At 48.1% G+C, this 18,760-nt stretch overlaps 1 protein-coding gene across 4 annotated transcripts in view; it reads right to left on the bottom strand.

Annotated features, from left to right (window-relative positions):
* Positions 1-18,760, bottom strand: part of SLX4 (SLX4 structure-specific endonuclease subunit) — a 391,720-nt gene that overhangs the window by 46,223 nt on the left and 326,737 nt on the right. For all 4 annotated transcript variants that reach the window (XM_069210471.1, XM_069210473.1, XM_069210474.1 and 1 more), the window contains 2 exons: positions 2,186-2,647; positions 877-1,232 (listed from right to left, as the gene is read on the bottom strand). In XM_069210471.1, coding sequence (XP_069066572.1) covers positions 881-1,232; positions 2,186-2,647 — 814 coding nt within the window. In that variant the 3' untranslated portion in view covers positions 877-880. The remainder of the gene's footprint in view (positions 1-876; positions 1,233-2,185; positions 2,648-18,760) is intronic.

Below are 18,760 nucleotides of genomic sequence, written 5' to 3'. Positions count from 1 at the left end.
AGGGGCCAGATACATAGATGGTAACTGCCTGAAACTTAATTCTAATAAAACTGAGATCTTGTTGCATGGAAAGCACACTCCTACTTGGCAAGATCACTGATGTCTGAAAGGCTTGGGACCCTCTCCAAATCATCTATAATAAAAACCTAGATATCGGATTCCTTTTCCTTTGACACTCTAGAACATGTGTTTTGTCCTTCTGAGAGGCCATAAACCTATTATCTGTTTCTCTCAACCCCATATTCAACAGTCTATCATCCTGTTGCCCCTGGACTACTGCACCTTCTTGTATCATGGTTGTAGGAAAACGAACTTAAAGAGGTTGCAATCAGTACAAAATGCTCCTGTCAGATTACTGGTCTCCCTTTCTAAGTTCTGCTCCTCCTCTGGCCTCCATCAAAATCTCCATTGGTTGCCAATTGAGAAGCGCTTTCAATTTAAAGTTCTCACCACTGCCCACAAGATTATGAACTCAGCAGAGCCCCCATTATTTCAGAACATTGCAACCCTATCTTCCTGACAAAGTACTTCATTCAGGAAAATTAAATCTGGCAGTGATCTCTTAGTTCAAAAGAAAGAACTTAGGAGGTTGCTCTTTCCGGGTTTTGGCTTCTGCCCTCTGAAACAGCATACCTCCTGATCTAAGGCATATGCAGAGTCATCTAGGTTTCAGGGAAAAAACTTAAAACATTGCTGTTTGCTATCTAGGCCTCTACACACCCTCCCTACCTTTTTCTTTATGCATAATGCCGGTCTACTGTGGTCAGCGCTGAGAAGCCCTGTTGCTGGGGCAGCAAAGGACTTTATAAATCATATTAACATTAAGAGGAGGAGGAAGAAGCGTTATTTAGAGACAGCACATATGAACAGCCTGACCTGCTCAGAATCGCTTTGTGGTCACTTTCTTCTTTCCACGCTTCTGTTGTTTCCTCTCTAGTTTCTCCTTTCTGGCTGCAGCAGTGGTGAATGTGATACAATGAGTATCTAGAAAATCCAACAGTTTTCCTGTAGAAATTTTAATTCCATTCTGCTTCAGCTCGGCCTGCAGTCCTGCCAGCTCAATGGGCTCATACAAGAGTATCTTCCTGTGCAGGTCGGGGTTTAAGTGAAGGTAGCGTCTCACTGCCTCTGTCTTATCCTTCTCCTTGACAGCAGCCTGGGATAATGAGATGGACTCCTCCTCTTCTTCCTCACCAGAGGCAAAAGCAGTTTCAAACTCATTGGTTGAGGAGCTAAAAAAGGAAATATTATTTGACAGAGCTAAGTCACAAGTGTAATAACAAGCTGCTATCTAAAACGGTTATCTTAGTGACTTCCAGTGCTTGCACCAGCTACTGTGCTGTCCCAATCTCCCAAATAATGCTTATTTTCACCAGTAGAGCTGGGAAACCTCTGCAACTCTACTCATGTGCTTATATTCTAAACTGTAGTGTTCAATTCAGCTAAATTACAGAACACAACTATAATACTGCTTCCATATTTTAGTGCTGGACCCTACATACCGTTCTACCCAAAATGCCTCAATCTTTAACTGTGCTACACTGTGCTATTTCATTACAGGAAATACTCACTACAGGGCAGTCACTGTGACTCAATCAGAATTTGCTGAACATAAAACTGTTGCAGTGATGGGACCTCACCAACTAGGACTGTGAAATTCAATGCTAAACTGTATTTTGCTAAGCTCTGCAATGTTTTGACAAGGCATTTTTCCTGAATGAGGGCATAAAAGTAACTTTAGGGCATTGGTCGCTGGACCAGGTTTAAATGGTGGAAAATGTATTACCATTAAAGCACTCCTTTATATTCAGACTCCCTAGGTGTATGGCGGAGTAAACAATTGCTAATTGTGGGGCCTTCTAAATGTGTTAACTAACATTTAACTATTCTACATGTTTTTCTAGCACCTCCAACTGAACAATATCTATTCTTGTGCTTGCTCATTTTAACTGTTTGGGTAAATGAGAGGAATATTAACAAACATGTTTTAAGTTTCCAAGTAGGAGAAGGGAATACTCCTCTTTAGTCATTGACTATTCTGACATGATGTACCTCTTCCTATATAAATGCAAACATGTAAGTAGTCCGTTGCTGATCAACGAACATTCTACCAAGGGGCTTGCAAGCTTGATTTCATGTCAAAAGACTGGTCTGGAGGTGAAACCAAAAATCAAACCTTTCTCACCTTTGCGACTCAAAGGAGACATCACTACCAGCAGCCGAAGAAGCAGTAGACTCCTGGGATGCAGTGATGCAGGGAAGGCTGTCCTTGATTGGCGATTTAGCCGGCGATACATTTGCTGTTTGTTTCTTTCTTGCAGCAGTTGAGGTGTTTTTTTTTTTCTCACTTGGCTTTTTAAACCTCTGTTTGCTGGTCCTCACAGGGCCTTCTGAGCTGCTATCTGATGTCGGTTTACTGGAGTCTCCTGGCTTTCGTTTCTTGGAAGTTTCTGTACTGCTGCATCCCCGCTGTGGTGCGCTTACACCCTGTGTGGGCTGGGTGAGGCACACAGACTTGATTCTTGCCTGAAGCTGGCTAGTAGGAATCTCTTCCTCAGAGTCAGAGCTCATTGTCTGGTGAGTGTACATGAAAATCTCCTTCAGCTTTAAAACCATTTGACGTTTTGGGAGGGGGCGGACCCCAAACCTTCAAAATAAAATGAAAAAATTATACACAATTACTGATTTATATATTTGAGACTTTGAATCATGCAGACCACATCAAGCTGTTGTTAGAGCGCTTTACATTTGTGGGAGGCAATGAGAAGCCACAACAGTTCAAGAACATACAAATAAAGACAGAAGCAGACTTTAGTGGACATATACAACCTATCACTGAGAATGGGTTGAAACAGCAGCAAACATTATATATACACTAAATAAATGTATACTTGTTGATTTTTTAGCAGACACAAAGAGGTTATCACAAAGACAGTCTTACAGTATTTGTAATAGTCTAAAAACACAACATAATACAAACCTTTGCAGCTTCAGCATTAAAAACTAAACGCTAGGCTTAAAGAATCATCCTGGACCTATTTTAAGAATTGTTACTTTAAATATTTTCTATAACACAGACTTAAAATAGTGCAGAACAGGAAATGTGCAGGATGGAATGTTTAATTCAATCTCATCCAGTGGTAATAACTTGGGCTGCATCCCAGTCCTTCTTTTTTGCTCACCATGCCATCATGCTCACCATTCCACCTCTGTTTAGACTTAGGCATGTGCAAATCAGCTGTGGTCCTGCTCCAAATACAAGAAGTCCAGCCCCAACAACCAATCCAGGTCCTTTCTGAACCAGAAAACCAGAAGACAAGCAACCCAAGACCAGCTTCAGCCTAGTTGGATCTCTTCAGTTGGTGCAGCATGGTTCCTGAGGCCTGCTTTGTCTCCCAAGAGACAGGTGCCATCAAATGGGATTTCCACTGGAATTGCTTAGACATTACAATGCAAGCCTGTGAATCTTAGCCATGCACAGTGCCAAAGCTTCACTCTGGTACCAACTGCCCTACACAAACAGTCGGTACTGTCCAGGCAAGACCTGATGACATACTTTGCAGCATTTTGGCCACCTTGTATTATATGTGCAAAATTGGCCCATAAGTCATCAGGGACCGCAGGTAGGATCTCGCCCACTATGTAACACCACAAGTGCGAGTAATGTACCAAGAGGCAACTCAAGTTAACTCATCTGAGGGCGAGGTTGGCATAGGAGAAGATCCTTTTTCCAAAGGCATTTAGACGCTCCATCTGGAGATGTAGTTGGGAAAGAGTTAGGGTTCAACTTGCTTACAGATGTTTGTAATACATGACACTCTAGTGTGGGATATTGCAGAAGGAAAGAGAGATCCTCTGGTGCCGGTCTTAGTTGCCACGCAATTGGTCTGTTGACAGCGAGGCAAGATTCTTATATTGGGTATCTGTGAGGGTCTCATTAAAAGTGGCGGGTGAGGGGCGGGGAGTATAAGAATGTTTGTTTAGACCTCCACTGAGATTAAGGACTCCTGCAGCCCTCCTGATATTAATGGCAAAATATTCTTCAATGTAAGGCCCAGGTGAAGAGTTGAAACCAATGTCAGGAGATGTGTCCAAACAACAGAAATCTTGGAGATCCAAAATAAATTCTCATCATCCTATATCTGGGATGCATCACCACTAGCATCATCATCATCATTGGGTTTCGGGTCTGAGAAATGTTAACGTTGTGGCAGGGGAAGAGTACCTTCCGAGTTCAAGTTTAATTCTCTTGACAAGAGTGGTGGGAAGACAGGCAGTTGCACTTCAACTTCTTGTTTCACATTTGACTTTGACTTACCTGATGACTTGGAGTGAGATTAAGACCTTTCTTGAGAATGGCCTTGAGAGATGTAGTTAGGCCTTGGGGTCTCAAATGGCCTCCAGATTCATCCAAGCACATTCATGACACATCTGTTTATGACAGCAATACTATCAGGGTTTAAAAGGCACTTGTCCCTTGCACCCTGAAAATGTAGGCTTCTGTCAAGGAACAGAATAAAGGGAGTGAGCCCTGATGTGCATTGGAAGGTGCAGGAGAGAAAATGACTTACCTTTGGTAATGCTTTTCTCATGGATAATCTAACACCGACTCCTCATTGACCATCCTACCTCCCTGTTCTGTGGAATGAACCACAAAACCCTTTACTATTCCTATAAACTACCCTTCTCTAAATCATAAAGGCTCTTTACTACTCCTATGCACAATCCATTCCAGAATCCTGAAAAGCAATTGCTATCCCTAAATGTTAATTATTTACATATATTAATAAATGTTTTAATGAATTACATATTCATCAATTTACCCATACAAAACCATAGAAATTCAGCAGTTAAAATTTGACGTACGGTAAGAAACTATAACTTGTGCCCTAAGTTACTTAACGGCACTAGTTATAGTTTTGTTCAAATAAGTATAACCATAACTCTGAATTTCTATGGTTTTGTGCGTGTAAAATCTCAACCTAACTATAACGTACCTGTAACCTTTTTTTTTTTTTTTGGTGAATTTGTAAGGTTGTTCTAAATTCCATTTCCTAAATATTATGTCCCTGACCTTTGTGTTTTTCAGTGAATTTCTACGGTTCTTTTAACGTAAAGTAATATTTAATTAGCATATGTTAATCTAACAGTCGCAGAAGGGGTTGCCCGCAGGGCCTGACCACAGGCCAGGCCCTGCGACCAACCCCCTGCATGTAGCCAACCCCACGCTGTGGGTCTGTGAGAGGGTGTGTGAGTGACTGTATGTGTTTGTGCCTGGGTGTACAAGTGGTTTTGTGGCTCTGTGAGTGGGTGTGAGAGTGGTTTTGTGGGTCTGTGAGTGGGTGTACGAGTGGCTGAGTGGGTGTGTGAGTGGCTGTGTGAGTGGGTCTGTCAATGGGTGTGGTAGTGGTTTTGTGGGTCTGTGAGAGGGTGTGGAAGTGCATTTTTGTTTAAATTGGGGTCTAGATTTGCAAATACGTTGTGGCATCACACGGGGGTTGGGGGGGTGGCACGCTAAGTGACATGGAGGATCCACAGATTCTTGTGTGCCCCTAAAACACATTTTAGGGCAATTGTGTGCCTATGAGAGGTCCCTCACAGACCCCTTTATCAGTCATACAGAGGTCTAGAAACCTCTACCCTGACCCCTTCTATCACTTAACTTTTATTCTCCCCCCCGCCCTCTAAGTCTAGCTATTCAAAATGCCAACCGTAACATTCCTGTTTGGTGAGACTGCTCTTAGTGCATGGATCTGCAGAACTGCTCCTCTAGATAAACGTAAATATTTTATCTTCACGAATTCCAAAGCTACTGAACAGATCTACACCAAATTACAAAAAGATCTTTCTGGACCAAAATTTAGCTTTCTGCCAAATTTGGTGTAATTCCGTTCAGTGGTTCTGTCTAAACTCCACATGGGAAACTGCATGGGGAAAATGCACTTTGGAAGCGCCCCCACTTTTTCTCGGGACCCACAAGATGATTCACCCTAAAGTTTTCTAGTCAGCAGCGGACGTGAGTGGCAAACTAGTTTCGAACATTTTGTGAGGATTCGTCAAACGGCGCTACTAACAAAACAAAAAAAGCTCTTCCTATTGATCTAGGTCCAAACTATAACTACCTACCGGCAAGTAAGTAATTTTTACACACACACACTTTCCCCATGAATAAATTTTTTTCCAATATCCTTTGAATTTTATATACCCCCCTCCTCACTATATTCATTTTTCTCTCACTGTGTGATCACATGAGCACGGAGCGCTAGTATTAAGCTATAAAAATATATTTATGAAATTCTTAAATTGGATTTTTTTTGTCTTTTATTGAGTTTGAATTACTTTATTGCTTGATCTTGAATACTTGTTCTTTCATGAAAGTTTTAAATTGAGCATTCCACAAAGAAGGAACAGTTTCTTACCTGTAACTCCTGTTCTCTTGTAGGAGAATTTCCATGATAAATCATGAGCACTGATTAGTCCTGTCTACATGCGGGGACCCTGAAGCAGTTCTTTGATATAACTTCTTAAATAGAGATTTTCGCCTTTCTTCAGGAGGGCCTGTAAAGTCACTTAAAAAAGAGACAGATAATGCAGCCCATATAACTAGGCTACACTAGCCCAATTCTTCATTAATGAAGTCAAAAAAGGGGCAATACATTTAAGATGTTTTGCAAACAAAATTAATCTCCTTCACAAACCTCTTTTAATGATAGAGATGAGGGAGAGCAGGGCAGAGTATCCTCACAGGCTGCCATTATATGGCTAAAATAGAAGCTGTGCCTTTAAGAACCAAGAGACCACCATAATCCCATTATGCTCAGTTGGTGGTAGTTGCTTCAGTTCTTTTGAAGGCAATGTGGGACATATAAAAGTTCCAGGATACCTCTGTCTATTTCACCAGGGAGGAGGGAGGGTTACTTATGACTTATGAAAATTCCCCTACGGGAGAACAGGAGTTACAGGTAAGAAAGTATTCTTTCTCTTGTATGGGATTTCCATGTGAAGGCATGAGCACTGAATAGAGTAGCAAGCCCATCCCCACATATTGCAGTGGAGAAGGCAGAGGATCGTGTAAATAGTTTTCGAAAACAGGTATCTGAGGGAGGCTTGCCCTAGATTCTAACACTAGAGCAAATGCCCTACTTTAGCATTCGCTCTAGCGTTAGATCTAGGCAGTAGTGTTTAGTGAATGTATGTACCGAATTCCAGGTAGCTCCCATGCATATTTCTGGAATTGAAACATTAAGGAGCAAGGCAGCAGAGACTGCTTTAACTCTAGTAGAATGCACTTTAAGATTAGCTATTCATGGCTTATTTTTTTGGTTACATAGTAAAATGCAAGACACTATCCATCTAGAGATGGATTGTTTGGAAGAAGCCAGACCAGTTTGTATTAAACAACTGGTTTGTTTGGCGGATATCTTTTGTTTTGTCAAGACAAAACTTCAGAACCCTCCTAACATCCAAAGAATGGACAGATCTATCTGCTGGAATAGAAGGTTTCTGAAAAAAATTAGGGCAATGAAATAGTTTGGTTTACATGGAATTTCAACACTACCTTGGGAAGGAACTGCGGGTGAGTTCTCATAACCACTTTGCTAGAGTGAAAGGGTGTGTGGTTCATGAGAACATAGGGCTTGTATCTCACTAACCCGGCGAACTGATGTTATGGCTACCAGGAAAGCAGCTTTCCACGCAAGATGTTGTAGGGAAGCTTTGTGGATTGGTTCAAAGGGATCCCGCATAAGGTGAGGAAGCACTATATTGAGTTCCCAGGGAGACAAGGGACGCATAATGGGAGGGAAAACCCCTCTAAGACATCCTTTATGACAGGGATTTGGAAAAAAAAAAAAGGTTTGTGATGGACATTTCCTGTAGGCAGTAAAAGCTGCTGCCCCCTTGCTTATTCAGGTAGTACGTGGTGGGTCTGAACTTGTGCTCGCCTTTCTTTGGTACAAGGAAATACCTGAAGTAAGTTCCCTTCCCACGTTGACTGTTAGGAACGGGTTCCACCGCTGTCTTTTGAAATAAGATGTTGAATTCAGTCCTGAGTAAGCCAAGATGGGAAGTGGACGGCTTTGGCGGAATGGACGGAGGTGGGGTGGTAAACATGAGACAATATCCATTCTGCTCAATGTTCAATACTCAGGCATCTGTTGTTATTTTTTTATGCTCTTCCAGGAAATGTGTTATGCTTCCCCCTGCCAGAGTGGATAAAGTAAGAGGGGAAAGAGAGGACTCAAGGATTTGTTGCTTAAGTTTATTTTCCACCTTGGGTGGTCTGTTGAGCAGTACGTCCTCTAGTCTGCTTCCACTGTTGTTGGTAAGATCTCGGATGTTGCTGTTATTGAGGTCTGGGCAGAATCTAATGAGGGGTTTGAACCCTCAGATCTCCGCTGGTGGGGTCAAAATAATTTTTGTTGCTTTCTAGGTTTCTCTAGACCCACAGCCTTTAATGTGTCCAATTCAGTCTTCACTCTTTGTAGGAAAGTACCATCTTGCCTGGCATGTTACCCCCATATTTCACTGTATACATGTTGTTATAGTCTATGTGTCACTGGGACCCTGCCAGGCAGGGCGCCAGTGCTCATAAGTATGTGCCCTGTATGTGTTCCCTGTGTGATGCCTAACTGTCTCACTGAGGCTCTGCTAACCAGAACCTCAGTGGTTATGCTCTCTCTGCTTTCCAAATGTGTCACTAACAGGCTAGTGACTAAATTTACCAATTCACATTGGCATACTGGTACACCCATATAATTCCCTAGTATATGGTACTGAGGTTCCCAGGGTATTGGGGTTTCAGGAGATCCCTATGGGCTGCAGCATTTCTTTTGCCACCCATAGGGAGCTCTGACAATTCTTACACAGGCCTGCCAGTGCAACCTGAGTGAAATACCGTCCACATTATTGCACAGCCATTTACCACTGCACTTAAGTAACTTATAAGTCACCTATATGTCTAACCTTCACCTGGTGAAGGTTGGGTGCAAAGGTACTTAGTGCGTGGGCACCCTGGCACTAGCCAAGGTGCCCCCACATCGTTCAGGGCAAATTCCCCTGACTTTGTGAGTGCGGGGACACCATTACACGCGTGCACTGTACATAGGTCACTACCTATGTACAGCGTCACAATGGTAACTCCGAACATGGCCATGTAACATGTCGATAGATCATGGAATTGTCACCCCAATGCCATTCTGGCATTGGGGGGACAATTCCATGATCCCCCGGGTCTCTAGCATAGTACCCGGGTCCTGCCAAACTGCCTTTCCGGGGTCTCCACTGCAGCTGCTGCCAACCCCTCAGACAAGTTTCTGCCCTCCTGGGGTCCAGGCAGCCCTGGCCCAGGAAGGCAGAACAAAGGATTTCCTCTGAGAGACGGTGTAACACCCTCTCCCTTTGGAAATAGGTGTGAAGGCTGGGGAGGAGTAGCCTCCCCCAGCCTCTGGAAATGCTTTGATGGGCACAGATGGTGCTCATCTCTGCATAAGCCAGTCTACACCGGTTTAGGGATCCCCCAGCCCTGCTCTGGCGCGAAACTGGACAAAGGAAAGGGGAGTGACCACTCCCCTGACCTGCACCTCCCAGGGGAGGTGCCCAGAGCTCCTCCAGTGTGTCCCAGACCTCTGCCATCTTGGAAACAGAGGTGTCTGTGGCACACTGGACTGCTCTCAGTGGCCAGTGCTAGCAGGTGATGTCAGAGGCTCCTTCTGATAGGCTCTTACCTCTCTTGGTAGCCAATCCTCCTTCCTAGGTAGCCAAACCTCCTTTTCTGGCTATTTAGGGTCTCTGCTTTGGGGAATTCTTCAGATAACGAATGCAAGAGCTCACCAGAGTTCCTCTGCATCTCCCTCTTCACCTTCTGCCAAAGGATCGACTGATGACTGCTCAGGACGCCTGCAAAACCGCAACAAAGTAGCAAGACGACTACTAGCAACCTTGTATCGCTTCATCCTGCTGGCTTTCTCGACTGTTTCCAGGTGGTGCATGCTCTGGAGGTAGCCTGCCTCCTCTCTGCACCAGGAGCTCTGAAGAGGGTCGACAGAATCTTCCCCCTGCAACCGCAGGCACCAAAAGAAGGCATCACTGGTCCTCTGGGTCCCCTCTCAGCACGACAAGCGTGGTCCCTGGAACTCAGCAACTCTGTCTAAGTGACTCCCACAGTCCAGTGACTCTTCAGTCCAAGTTTGGTGGAGGTAAATCCTTGCATCCCCACACTAGACTGCATTGCTGGGTACAGCGTGATTTGCAGCTGCTCCGGCTCCTGTGCACTCTTCCAGGATTTCCTTCGTGCACAGCCAAGCCTGGGTCCCCGACACTCCTTCCTGCAGTGCACAACCTTCTGAGATGTCCTCCGGCGTCGTGGGACTCCCTTTTGTGACTCCGGGTGGACTCCGGTTCACTTTTATTCTAAGTGCCTGTTCAGGTACTTCTGCGGGTGCTGCCTGCTTCCGTGAGGGCTCCCTACGTTGCTGGGCGCCCCCTCTGTCTCCTCCTCCAAGTGGCGACATCCTGGTCCCTCCTGGGCCACAGCAGCACCCAAAAACCTCTACCGTGACCCTTGCAGCTAGCAAGGCTTGTTTGCGGTCTTTCTGCGTGGGAACACCTCTGCAAGCTTCATCGCGATGTGGGACATCCATCCGCCAAAGGAGAAGTTCCTAGTCCTCTTCTTTCTTGCAGAACTCCAAGCTTCCTCCAACAGGTGGCAGCTTCCTTGCACCCTCAGCTGGCATTTCCTGGGCTCCTGCCCACTCTCGACACTGGCATGACTATTGGACTTGGTCTCCTTGTCTTACAGGTACTCAGGTCCGGAAATCCATGGTTGTTGCATTGCTGGTGTTTGTTCTTTCTGCAGAATCCCCCTATCACGACTTCTGTGCTCTCTGTGGGTTGTAGGTGCTCTTTACACCTACCTTTTAGGGTCTTGGGGTGGGCTATTGTTCTAACCCTCACTGTTTTCTTACAGTCCCAGCGACCCTCTACAAGCTCACATAGGTTTGGGGTCCATTCGTGGTTCGCATTCCACTTTTGGAGTATATGGTTTGTGTTGCCCCTATACCTATGTGCTCCTATTGCAATCTACTGTAATTTTACACTGCTTGCATTACTTTTCTTGCTATTACCTGCATAATTTTGGTTTGTGTACATATATCTTGTGTATATAACTTATCCTCATACTGAGGGTACTCACTGAGATACTTTTGGCATATTGTCATGAAAATAAAGTACCTTTATTTTTAGTACTTCTGTGTATTGTGTTTTCTTATGATATTGTGCATATGACACCAGTGGTATAGTAGGAGCTTTACATGTCTCCTAGTTCAGCCTAAGCTGCTTTGCCATAGCTACCTTCTATCAGCATAAGCTGCTAGAAACACCTCTTCTTCACTAATAAGGGATAACTGGACCTGGCACAAGGTGTAAGTACCTCTGGTACCCACTAAAAGCCAGGCCAGCCTCCTACACTCTTGCCATCTCATCGTCAGCATGGCTGCCGAATAGAGTGGAATGATTCAATTGTTCAAGCAGAGAGATTTGTTGCTGACGCTGAACCGTTGAGCAGATTACCGGAAACTGCTTACAGTCCGCTTTCATGAGAGAAGCATGGTGTGAGCTGGTTGGCGGTTGGGCACTCCGGCTCTTTACCGGGCCCGGCAGCCAGGAGCTGGGGCTGTAGGGCCTAAAAAGCATCACGAAGTGCTCAAAAGCACGTGAAGTAGCCGAAACAGAGCATAACCGGAGTCGGAGTTGAGGCTCGGCTCAGCAGTAGCAGCCATAGTGGCATAAGGACCGAAGGCAGCCACAGCGGCACGAGGAGCGGCCAGATGGGCCTGAAGAGTGAGGTGGTCGCAGTTGCGGCCACAGCGGTCCGAGTAGCGAAGGACGGAGGATCCCGGTGAGGCGGTTGCAGGGCTTCTCTCGTGCAGCCTGCCCAGAGAGCAGTAACCAGTTGGGACCTCGGGCCTGAAATGTGAACTGCATCTGGGTAGTGAAGCCAGCAACCAGTGGAGGTGGGAAGGGGGTGGGAGCTGGAGGGGGTGGGGGTGAGTTGGGGGGGACTAGGGGGCAGGCACCAAGGCGTTGGGGCCAGCGAACCAGAAAGCAGCAGAGGTGCGGCCTTAAGTGTTTCTTAAGTTTTCTGGTAGTCAGTGATCGACAAAGCTGAGGCTAGTACACAGCCACAGCAGCAGCCATAGCGGCCTGAAGCCCAACTCAATCAATCAATCAAAAAATTTGTATAGCGCGCTACTCACCCGGAGGGTCTCAAGGCGCTGGGGGGGGGGGGGCGGGGGACCGCTACTGCTCAAACAGCCAGGTCTTGAGTTGCTTCTGAAGGAGAGGTGGTCGTGGGTCAGACGGAGGTGGGTGGGGAGGGAGTTCCAAGTCTTGGCTGCCAGGTAGGAGAAGGATCTTCCTCCCATGGTGGCTTTTCTAATGCGTGGCACGGCGGCGAGGGCGTGGCTGGTCGATCGTAGCTGGCGGGTGGGAGTGTAGAAGGTCAGGCGGTTGTTGAGGTACCTGGGGCCCAGGTCGTGGAGGGCCTTGTGTGCGTGGGTGAGGAGGCGGAACGTGATTCTCTTGCTGACGGGGAGCCAGTGCAAGTCTCTCAGGTGTCCGGAGATGTGGCTGTGTCGGGGGATGTCAAGGATGAGGCGTGCGGAGGCGTTCTGGATGCGTTGGAGTCTTTTCTGTAGTTTGACCGTGGTTCCGGTGTAGAGGGTGTTACCGTAGTCCAGTCGGCTGGTGACGAGTGCCTGGGTGACCGTCTTCCTGGTTTAGGTGGGGATCCATCGGAAGATCTTTCGGAGCATGCGTAAGATGTTGAAGCATGATGAAGAGACGGCGTTGACTTGTCTGGTCATCGAGAGGTAGGAGTCCAGGATGAAGCCCAGGTTGCGTGCGTGGTCCGTTGGTTTGGGTGCGCTGCCCAGGGCAGGGGGCCACCAGGAGTCGTCCCAGGCAGAGGGTGATGATCCAAGGATGAGGACTTCCGTCTTGTCTGAGTTTAGTTTCAGGCGGCTGTTCATCATCCACTCGGCTACGTCTTTCATCCCTTCGTGCAGGTTGGTTCTGGCGGTGGCTGGGTCGTTGGTGAGGGAGAGGATCAGCTGGGTGTCGTCGGCGTAGGAGATGATGTTGAGGTTGTGATGGCGTGCGATGGCTGCGAGGGGGCTCATGTAGACGTTGAAGAGGGTGGGGCTGAGTGAAGATCCTTGTGGTATGCCGCAGATGACTTCGGTGGCCTCGGATCTGAACGGGGGGAGGCGGACTCTCTGGGTTCTTCCGGTGAGGAACGAGATGATCCACTCTAGAGCCTTCTCTTGAATTCCGATGTTGCTGAGGCGCTGTACTAGGGTGCGGTGGCAGACCGCGTTGAACGCTGCGGAGAGGTCCAGGAGGATGAGGGCCGCTGTTTCCCCATTGTCGAGCAGGGCTCGGATGTCGTCAGTGGCTGCGATGAGGGCAGTCTCGGTGCTGTGGTTGGCTCGGAAGCCGGACTGTGAGTGGTCGAGGGATCCATTAGTCTCGAGGAAGGCGGCCAGCTGTCTGTTGACGGTCTTCTCGATGACTTTGGCAGCAAACGGGAGGAGCGAGATGGGGCGGTAGTTCTTGAGGTCGGTGGGGTCTGCTGATGGTTTCTTCAGGAGGGCGCTGAGTTCGGCATGCTTCCAGCTCTCCGGGTAGGTGGCGGTGTTGAAGGAGCAATTGATGATGTCCCGGAGATGGGGTGCGATGACGGAGTCGGCCTTGTTGAAGACGTGGTGGGGGCATGGGTCGGTTGGTGATCCGGAATGGATAGTGTTCATCGTATGGATGGTGTCTTCGGTGCTGACCGGGGTCCAGGCGCGGAGGGTGGTGTTGGGGGGCGTCTGTTTGGTGGTTGGGTGCGTGGTCTGTGCGCCGAAGCTGTTGTGTATGTCGGCGATCTTGCGGTGAAAGAACGAGGCGAGTGAGTCGCAGAGGTCTTGTGAGGGGGTGATGTCGTTGTTTCCGGCGCTGGGGTTGGAGAGCTCTTTGACGATGCTGAAGAGTTCCTTGCTGTTGTGTGCGTTGTTGTCTAGTCGTTCTTTGAATGCTGTCTTCTTGGTGGTGTGGATCAGCTGGTGGTGTTTACGGGATGCGTACTTGAGGGCGGTCATGTTGTCTGTAGTCGGGTTTTTTCGCCAGGCTCTCTCGAGGGTGCGGCAGTTCTTCTTGGAGTTCTTGAGGTCATTGTTGAACCAGGAGGCTTTCTTGCTGTTGGGCCTGATGGGATGGGTTTTCAGAGGTGCGAGGTTGTCAGCACAGTTGGTGATCCACTGTGTAAGGTTGTTGGCTGCTTGGTTGGGGTCCGCTGAGCTGGCGGGAGGGTTCTGGCTCAGTGATGTGGAGAGCTGGTCGGTGGTGATCTTGTTCCAGCTCCTGCGGGGAGCCTGTTGTGGGTGGTGGTGAGTCGTGGTTTTTCTGAAGCTGAAGTGGACGCAGCTGTGGTCTGTCCAGTGGAGTCCGGTGGAGTGGCTGAAGGAGATGTACTTGCTGGAGGAGAAGACTGGGTCAAGCGTGTGTCCGGCGTAGTGGGTGGGGGTGTTCACCTGTTGCTTGAGTCCGAGGTTGGCGAGGTTGTCCAGCAGGGTGGTGGTGTTGTTGTCGTTGTTGTTCTCCAGGTGGAAGTTGAGGTCCCCTAGGAGGATGTAGTCGGCGGAGGAGAGGGCGTGAGGGCTGATGAAGTCTGCGATGTCTTCGCTGAATTGTGTGCGGGGTCCTGGGGGTCTATAGATGAGGGTGCCTCTGAGTGTGGTCTTGGGGTCGGTGTGAATCTGGAAGTGGAGATGTTCGGCAGCTGTGAGGGTGTCGTCGGAGTTGGTCGTGATGCAGATGGTGTTCTTGTGGACAATGGCGATGCCTCCTCCTGTCTGGTTGATGCAGTCCCTCCGGGTGATCTTGTATCCGTCCGGGATGGCGATGGCGGGCGCTGAGGAGGCGTTCATCCAGGTTTCTGTGAGGAAGGCGACGTCTGGAGATGTGGTGTCGAGCAGGTTCCAGAGTTCCACGGCGTGTCTGTGGATGGAGCGGGTGTTAAGCAGGATGCACTTCAGGTGGTTGCTGTTGGTGCTTGGTTTGGCGGGCGCGGTGCGGGTCTGGATGCAGGAGAACTTGCAGGATTGGCAGGTGAAGGGTCCGTGGGTGCGTCTTGGGGCGGCACGGCAGCACCCGGGGATCCGGCCGGTGTTGAGTGCGATGAGGGTGGCGGCTTCGTAGGTCCGGCGTGTAGGCTCGCAGCGGTGGGGGCCAGGGGGTCTGGCGCTGGGCACGGTCCAGGCGCGGACGGGCGCAGACGGGCTTGCCTTTGGTGCGCCTTCGGCGCGCCAGCGGCGCGCCCGCTGCGCGGCCTCCATATGAGGGGAAGAGGGAGGGAGGAGCAGCTGGGAGGTGGGAGCGGGGCGGCCAATGGGGAGCAAGGGGGCGGAGCTACCGGAGTGTAGCGGCGGGAAACGAACGGGCGGCGATGGGGTGACGCGACGAGGCTGGAAGAGAGAAGAACACGGTAAGGGCAAACAAGGTAAAAACAATACAATACAGTGGAACAATACCAGGGGCACAGGCACTCGGGGTACAGAAGGAAGAGCGGACACAGGCACTCAGGCACAACAAAGAGGGCGCTGGCGCTAGGTCACTGGAGGCGGGAAAAGGCAGTCAGGGCACAGGAGCACAGGGCACAGGAGTGAGAGCGGTCACGCTGGAGGCTGTGAGGCGGTGAGGGGAGCGACCTGCCTGAGAACCAGGGTCAGAGGTCGCTCTCTCCATCGCTGCGCGGCCTCCATATGAGGGGAAGAGGGAGGGAAGAGCAGCTGGGAGGTGGGAGCGGGGCGGCCAATGGGGAGCAAGGGGGCGGAGCTACCGGAGTGTAGCGGCGGGAAACGAACGGGCGGCGATGGGGTGACGCGACGAGGCTGTAAGAGAGAAGAACACGGTAAGGGCAAACAAGGTAAAAACAATACAATACAGTGGAACAATACCAGGGGCACAGGCACTCGGGGTACAGAAGGAAGAGCGGACACAGGCACTCGGGCACAACGAAGAGGGCGCTGGCGCTAGGTCACTGGAGGCGGGAAAAGGCAGTCAGGGCACAGGAGCACAGGGCACAGGAGCGAGAGCGGTCACGCTGGAGGCTGTGAGGGGAGCGACCTGCCTGAGAACTCAGGAGGTCAATCAGGCCGAGCCCTAGCTAGAGGGGTCGGTGAAGGTGATCGGTGGTGAACTGCTTTGCCTGAGTGGTAAGGCACCCCTTGAAAGCTTTAGTAACCCTATAGGGTAGAGGGGGTAGCAAAGCACCTCCAAAGTCTGGTGCTTGAAGTTTGGTTCATATTCATTCTGGGAGGCACTGGGATGTGAATAACTTCTAGGCATTTATTCTCACACTTTTCCTGGACCTCAACGACCACTGAGGGCTTTGGAATATCCCTAGTTCACAGTTCTGCTTTCTCTCCAAGACGTTTTCTAAGACTAGCAACTTGGTGTATTCCAGAGGGAGTAGCTAAACTATGACAATGAAGACGTTAAGCTCAGTTCATCTGCTTCCAGGAAGATCATGTATAAAAACTAAATCTAACCACCTTTGGAATAAAGCAAATTCTGCAGGTCAGCTGAAGGGCCAGAAGCAGAAGCAAATATTTACTTTTTGGGGAAAAGAAATAATTCCACATGAGGAATCAAACAGAGCTGCCCCTACTAACCTTACACTTGGTATGGAGCCAAAAGGTACCCCCGTCCAAGGGGTCTCCAAAGGAGTCCTATTATGTGGAAAATAACCAGAGAAGAGGAGTTGAGGATCCAGAACAGTGCTACCTGGAGCCCTCTTCAGAGATCACAGAGAACATTTGTTATGGAGCCAAAGAGTACCCCATCCAAGGGGTCTCCAAGGGAGTCTTCAAGGGAGTCCTATTATGTGGAAAATAACCAGAGAAGGGAAGCAGAGGATCCGGAACAGGGCTACCTGGAGCCCTCGCCAGAGATCACAGAGAAGATTCAGAATATCCAGGGCACTCAGAACCCTCAGAATCTGCCCATGTTACAGCCTCATCTTCCTTCTCCCTCCATGCCTGCCCGGCCAGTTAGTCCACTTTCACTAGCTGACATGGTAGTCAAAAGTCCCCAAGAAGGTGGTGCCCTTTTGTCATCTACAGTGTCCTGAGCTGCGTCGTACCAAGATTTTACCTTGCCGGACTTGGATTTAGATCTATGTCGGAGATACGGTTTTCAGGCTAAAGATTTTTCTCCTCCACCAGCGGACTCCATGCCTATGCTTATACCCCCGTCCACAGGTTTGCATCTGTTCAATAGTACTCCCCCTTTACAAGATTCGGTGTATTCTAATCTGTCTGTGACACCTGTCCAAGAAGTAAGTGGTATCCTCCCCAGTCATCCTCCTGACCAGGAGGACAGGATTTCGCGCTCTTTGAATAGCCTAGAAAATCTACTCTCATCAATCTTAAAGCTTCTTGAGAAATTTGTTGGAGTGTCAGACTCTTTTCTCAACTCTGTGACAGCAATCTTAAAAAAACTGACTAAAGATAATAAAAAGGGGAACTTGATCTTAGATCAATCGAGGATAAGGGCTGTCCCCTCACATTTGTCAAGAAGATCAGAGGTCCCTTAGGGCGACTCCTAGGGTGACTCCTAGGGTATGCTCGAGAGTGTATGTGAATACACAAGCTGGTAAAGCTCAGTGCAACACGCCCTGTGATGGAAACACATTGTTGGACATCCCATGGATTTTATTAGATTTATCTTTGATACTCTGATGGCCAAGTGTAAACGAATAGCAAAGTCGAAATAGACTACCCAGAGGGTATTCCCAATTTTTGAAACTTCGTCCATCCAAAAGAACGGTCCTATGGAGCTACCCTCTTTATCGTCTACAGGAGAAAAAAAAAAAAAGGAAGACAAAGCTAAAGGCGTGAAAAGATCTAAAAAAATGAAAAGATCAAACAGACCTATTAATAAGAAAGGCATAAGGAAAGTACATTTTCCAGAGTTGATAATTTTCCCGCAAACATGCCAGGAGAAATGGTTGTTGTCCCCTCATTCTCTCCTGTCGTCACGGTCTAGTGTTTCCTCCAGGGAGCCTGGAAGGGAGTATAAAATTTAACTTCCTCCCACCTGTCCCTTGGGAATGCCTTCAGCCTTGAATCCAAGAGTTATGCCTTTTTTGCCTCCCAGGCCGGTGGCTGACCTTAATGTCCTTAATGATTTTTCATCTGGAGAAGGCGCTCCTTCAAAAGGTTATAATGTGGATACCCACGTAATAGACTTTATTCCAATTTTTGATGCAGATTTAACCCTAAACAGATCCACTCTGCTAAGATGTTTTTTCTGATTCCAGTTCATTGAAACAAATTTTAAGGCATGACAATGCTCTTGTTTCTCTATTGGTTTCTAATTAAATATGTCCAACGAGATTACGTGTATAAAGTGTGGTAGGGATAAATGTATTGTTTTCTTGGTTATTTTTATGTGGGCCTCAGTTCAGTTCCAAAACATAAATAAAATTTAATTGAATCGAACCTGAGAATGGCAAGTTTTGAATGCAGTGTTGCGCTTTTGTCTGTACAGATGTTTGACTGAGTCAAGAGTGTCTTCTCAAGGTGAATCTGTGACAATAGCTATGTGTGGAAAGGATGGAGGAATCTGCAGCTGCACTTATAATCTGGTTGAAAACCACTGCTCCCTCATTTATTATTTAAAGAAAATCTTCTCTTCTGTCCTTTGGTAAGTGTTC

Source organism: Pleurodeles waltl, chromosome 10 (genome assembly GCF_031143425.1).
Source record: "Pleurodeles waltl isolate 20211129_DDA chromosome 10, aPleWal1.hap1.20221129, whole genome shotgun sequence".
Taxonomy (NCBI): domain Eukaryota; kingdom Metazoa; phylum Chordata; class Amphibia; order Caudata; family Salamandridae; genus Pleurodeles; species Pleurodeles waltl.
Note: the sequence above shows the minus strand (reverse complement) of the source record. Positions and strands in the feature narration are given on the sequence as shown.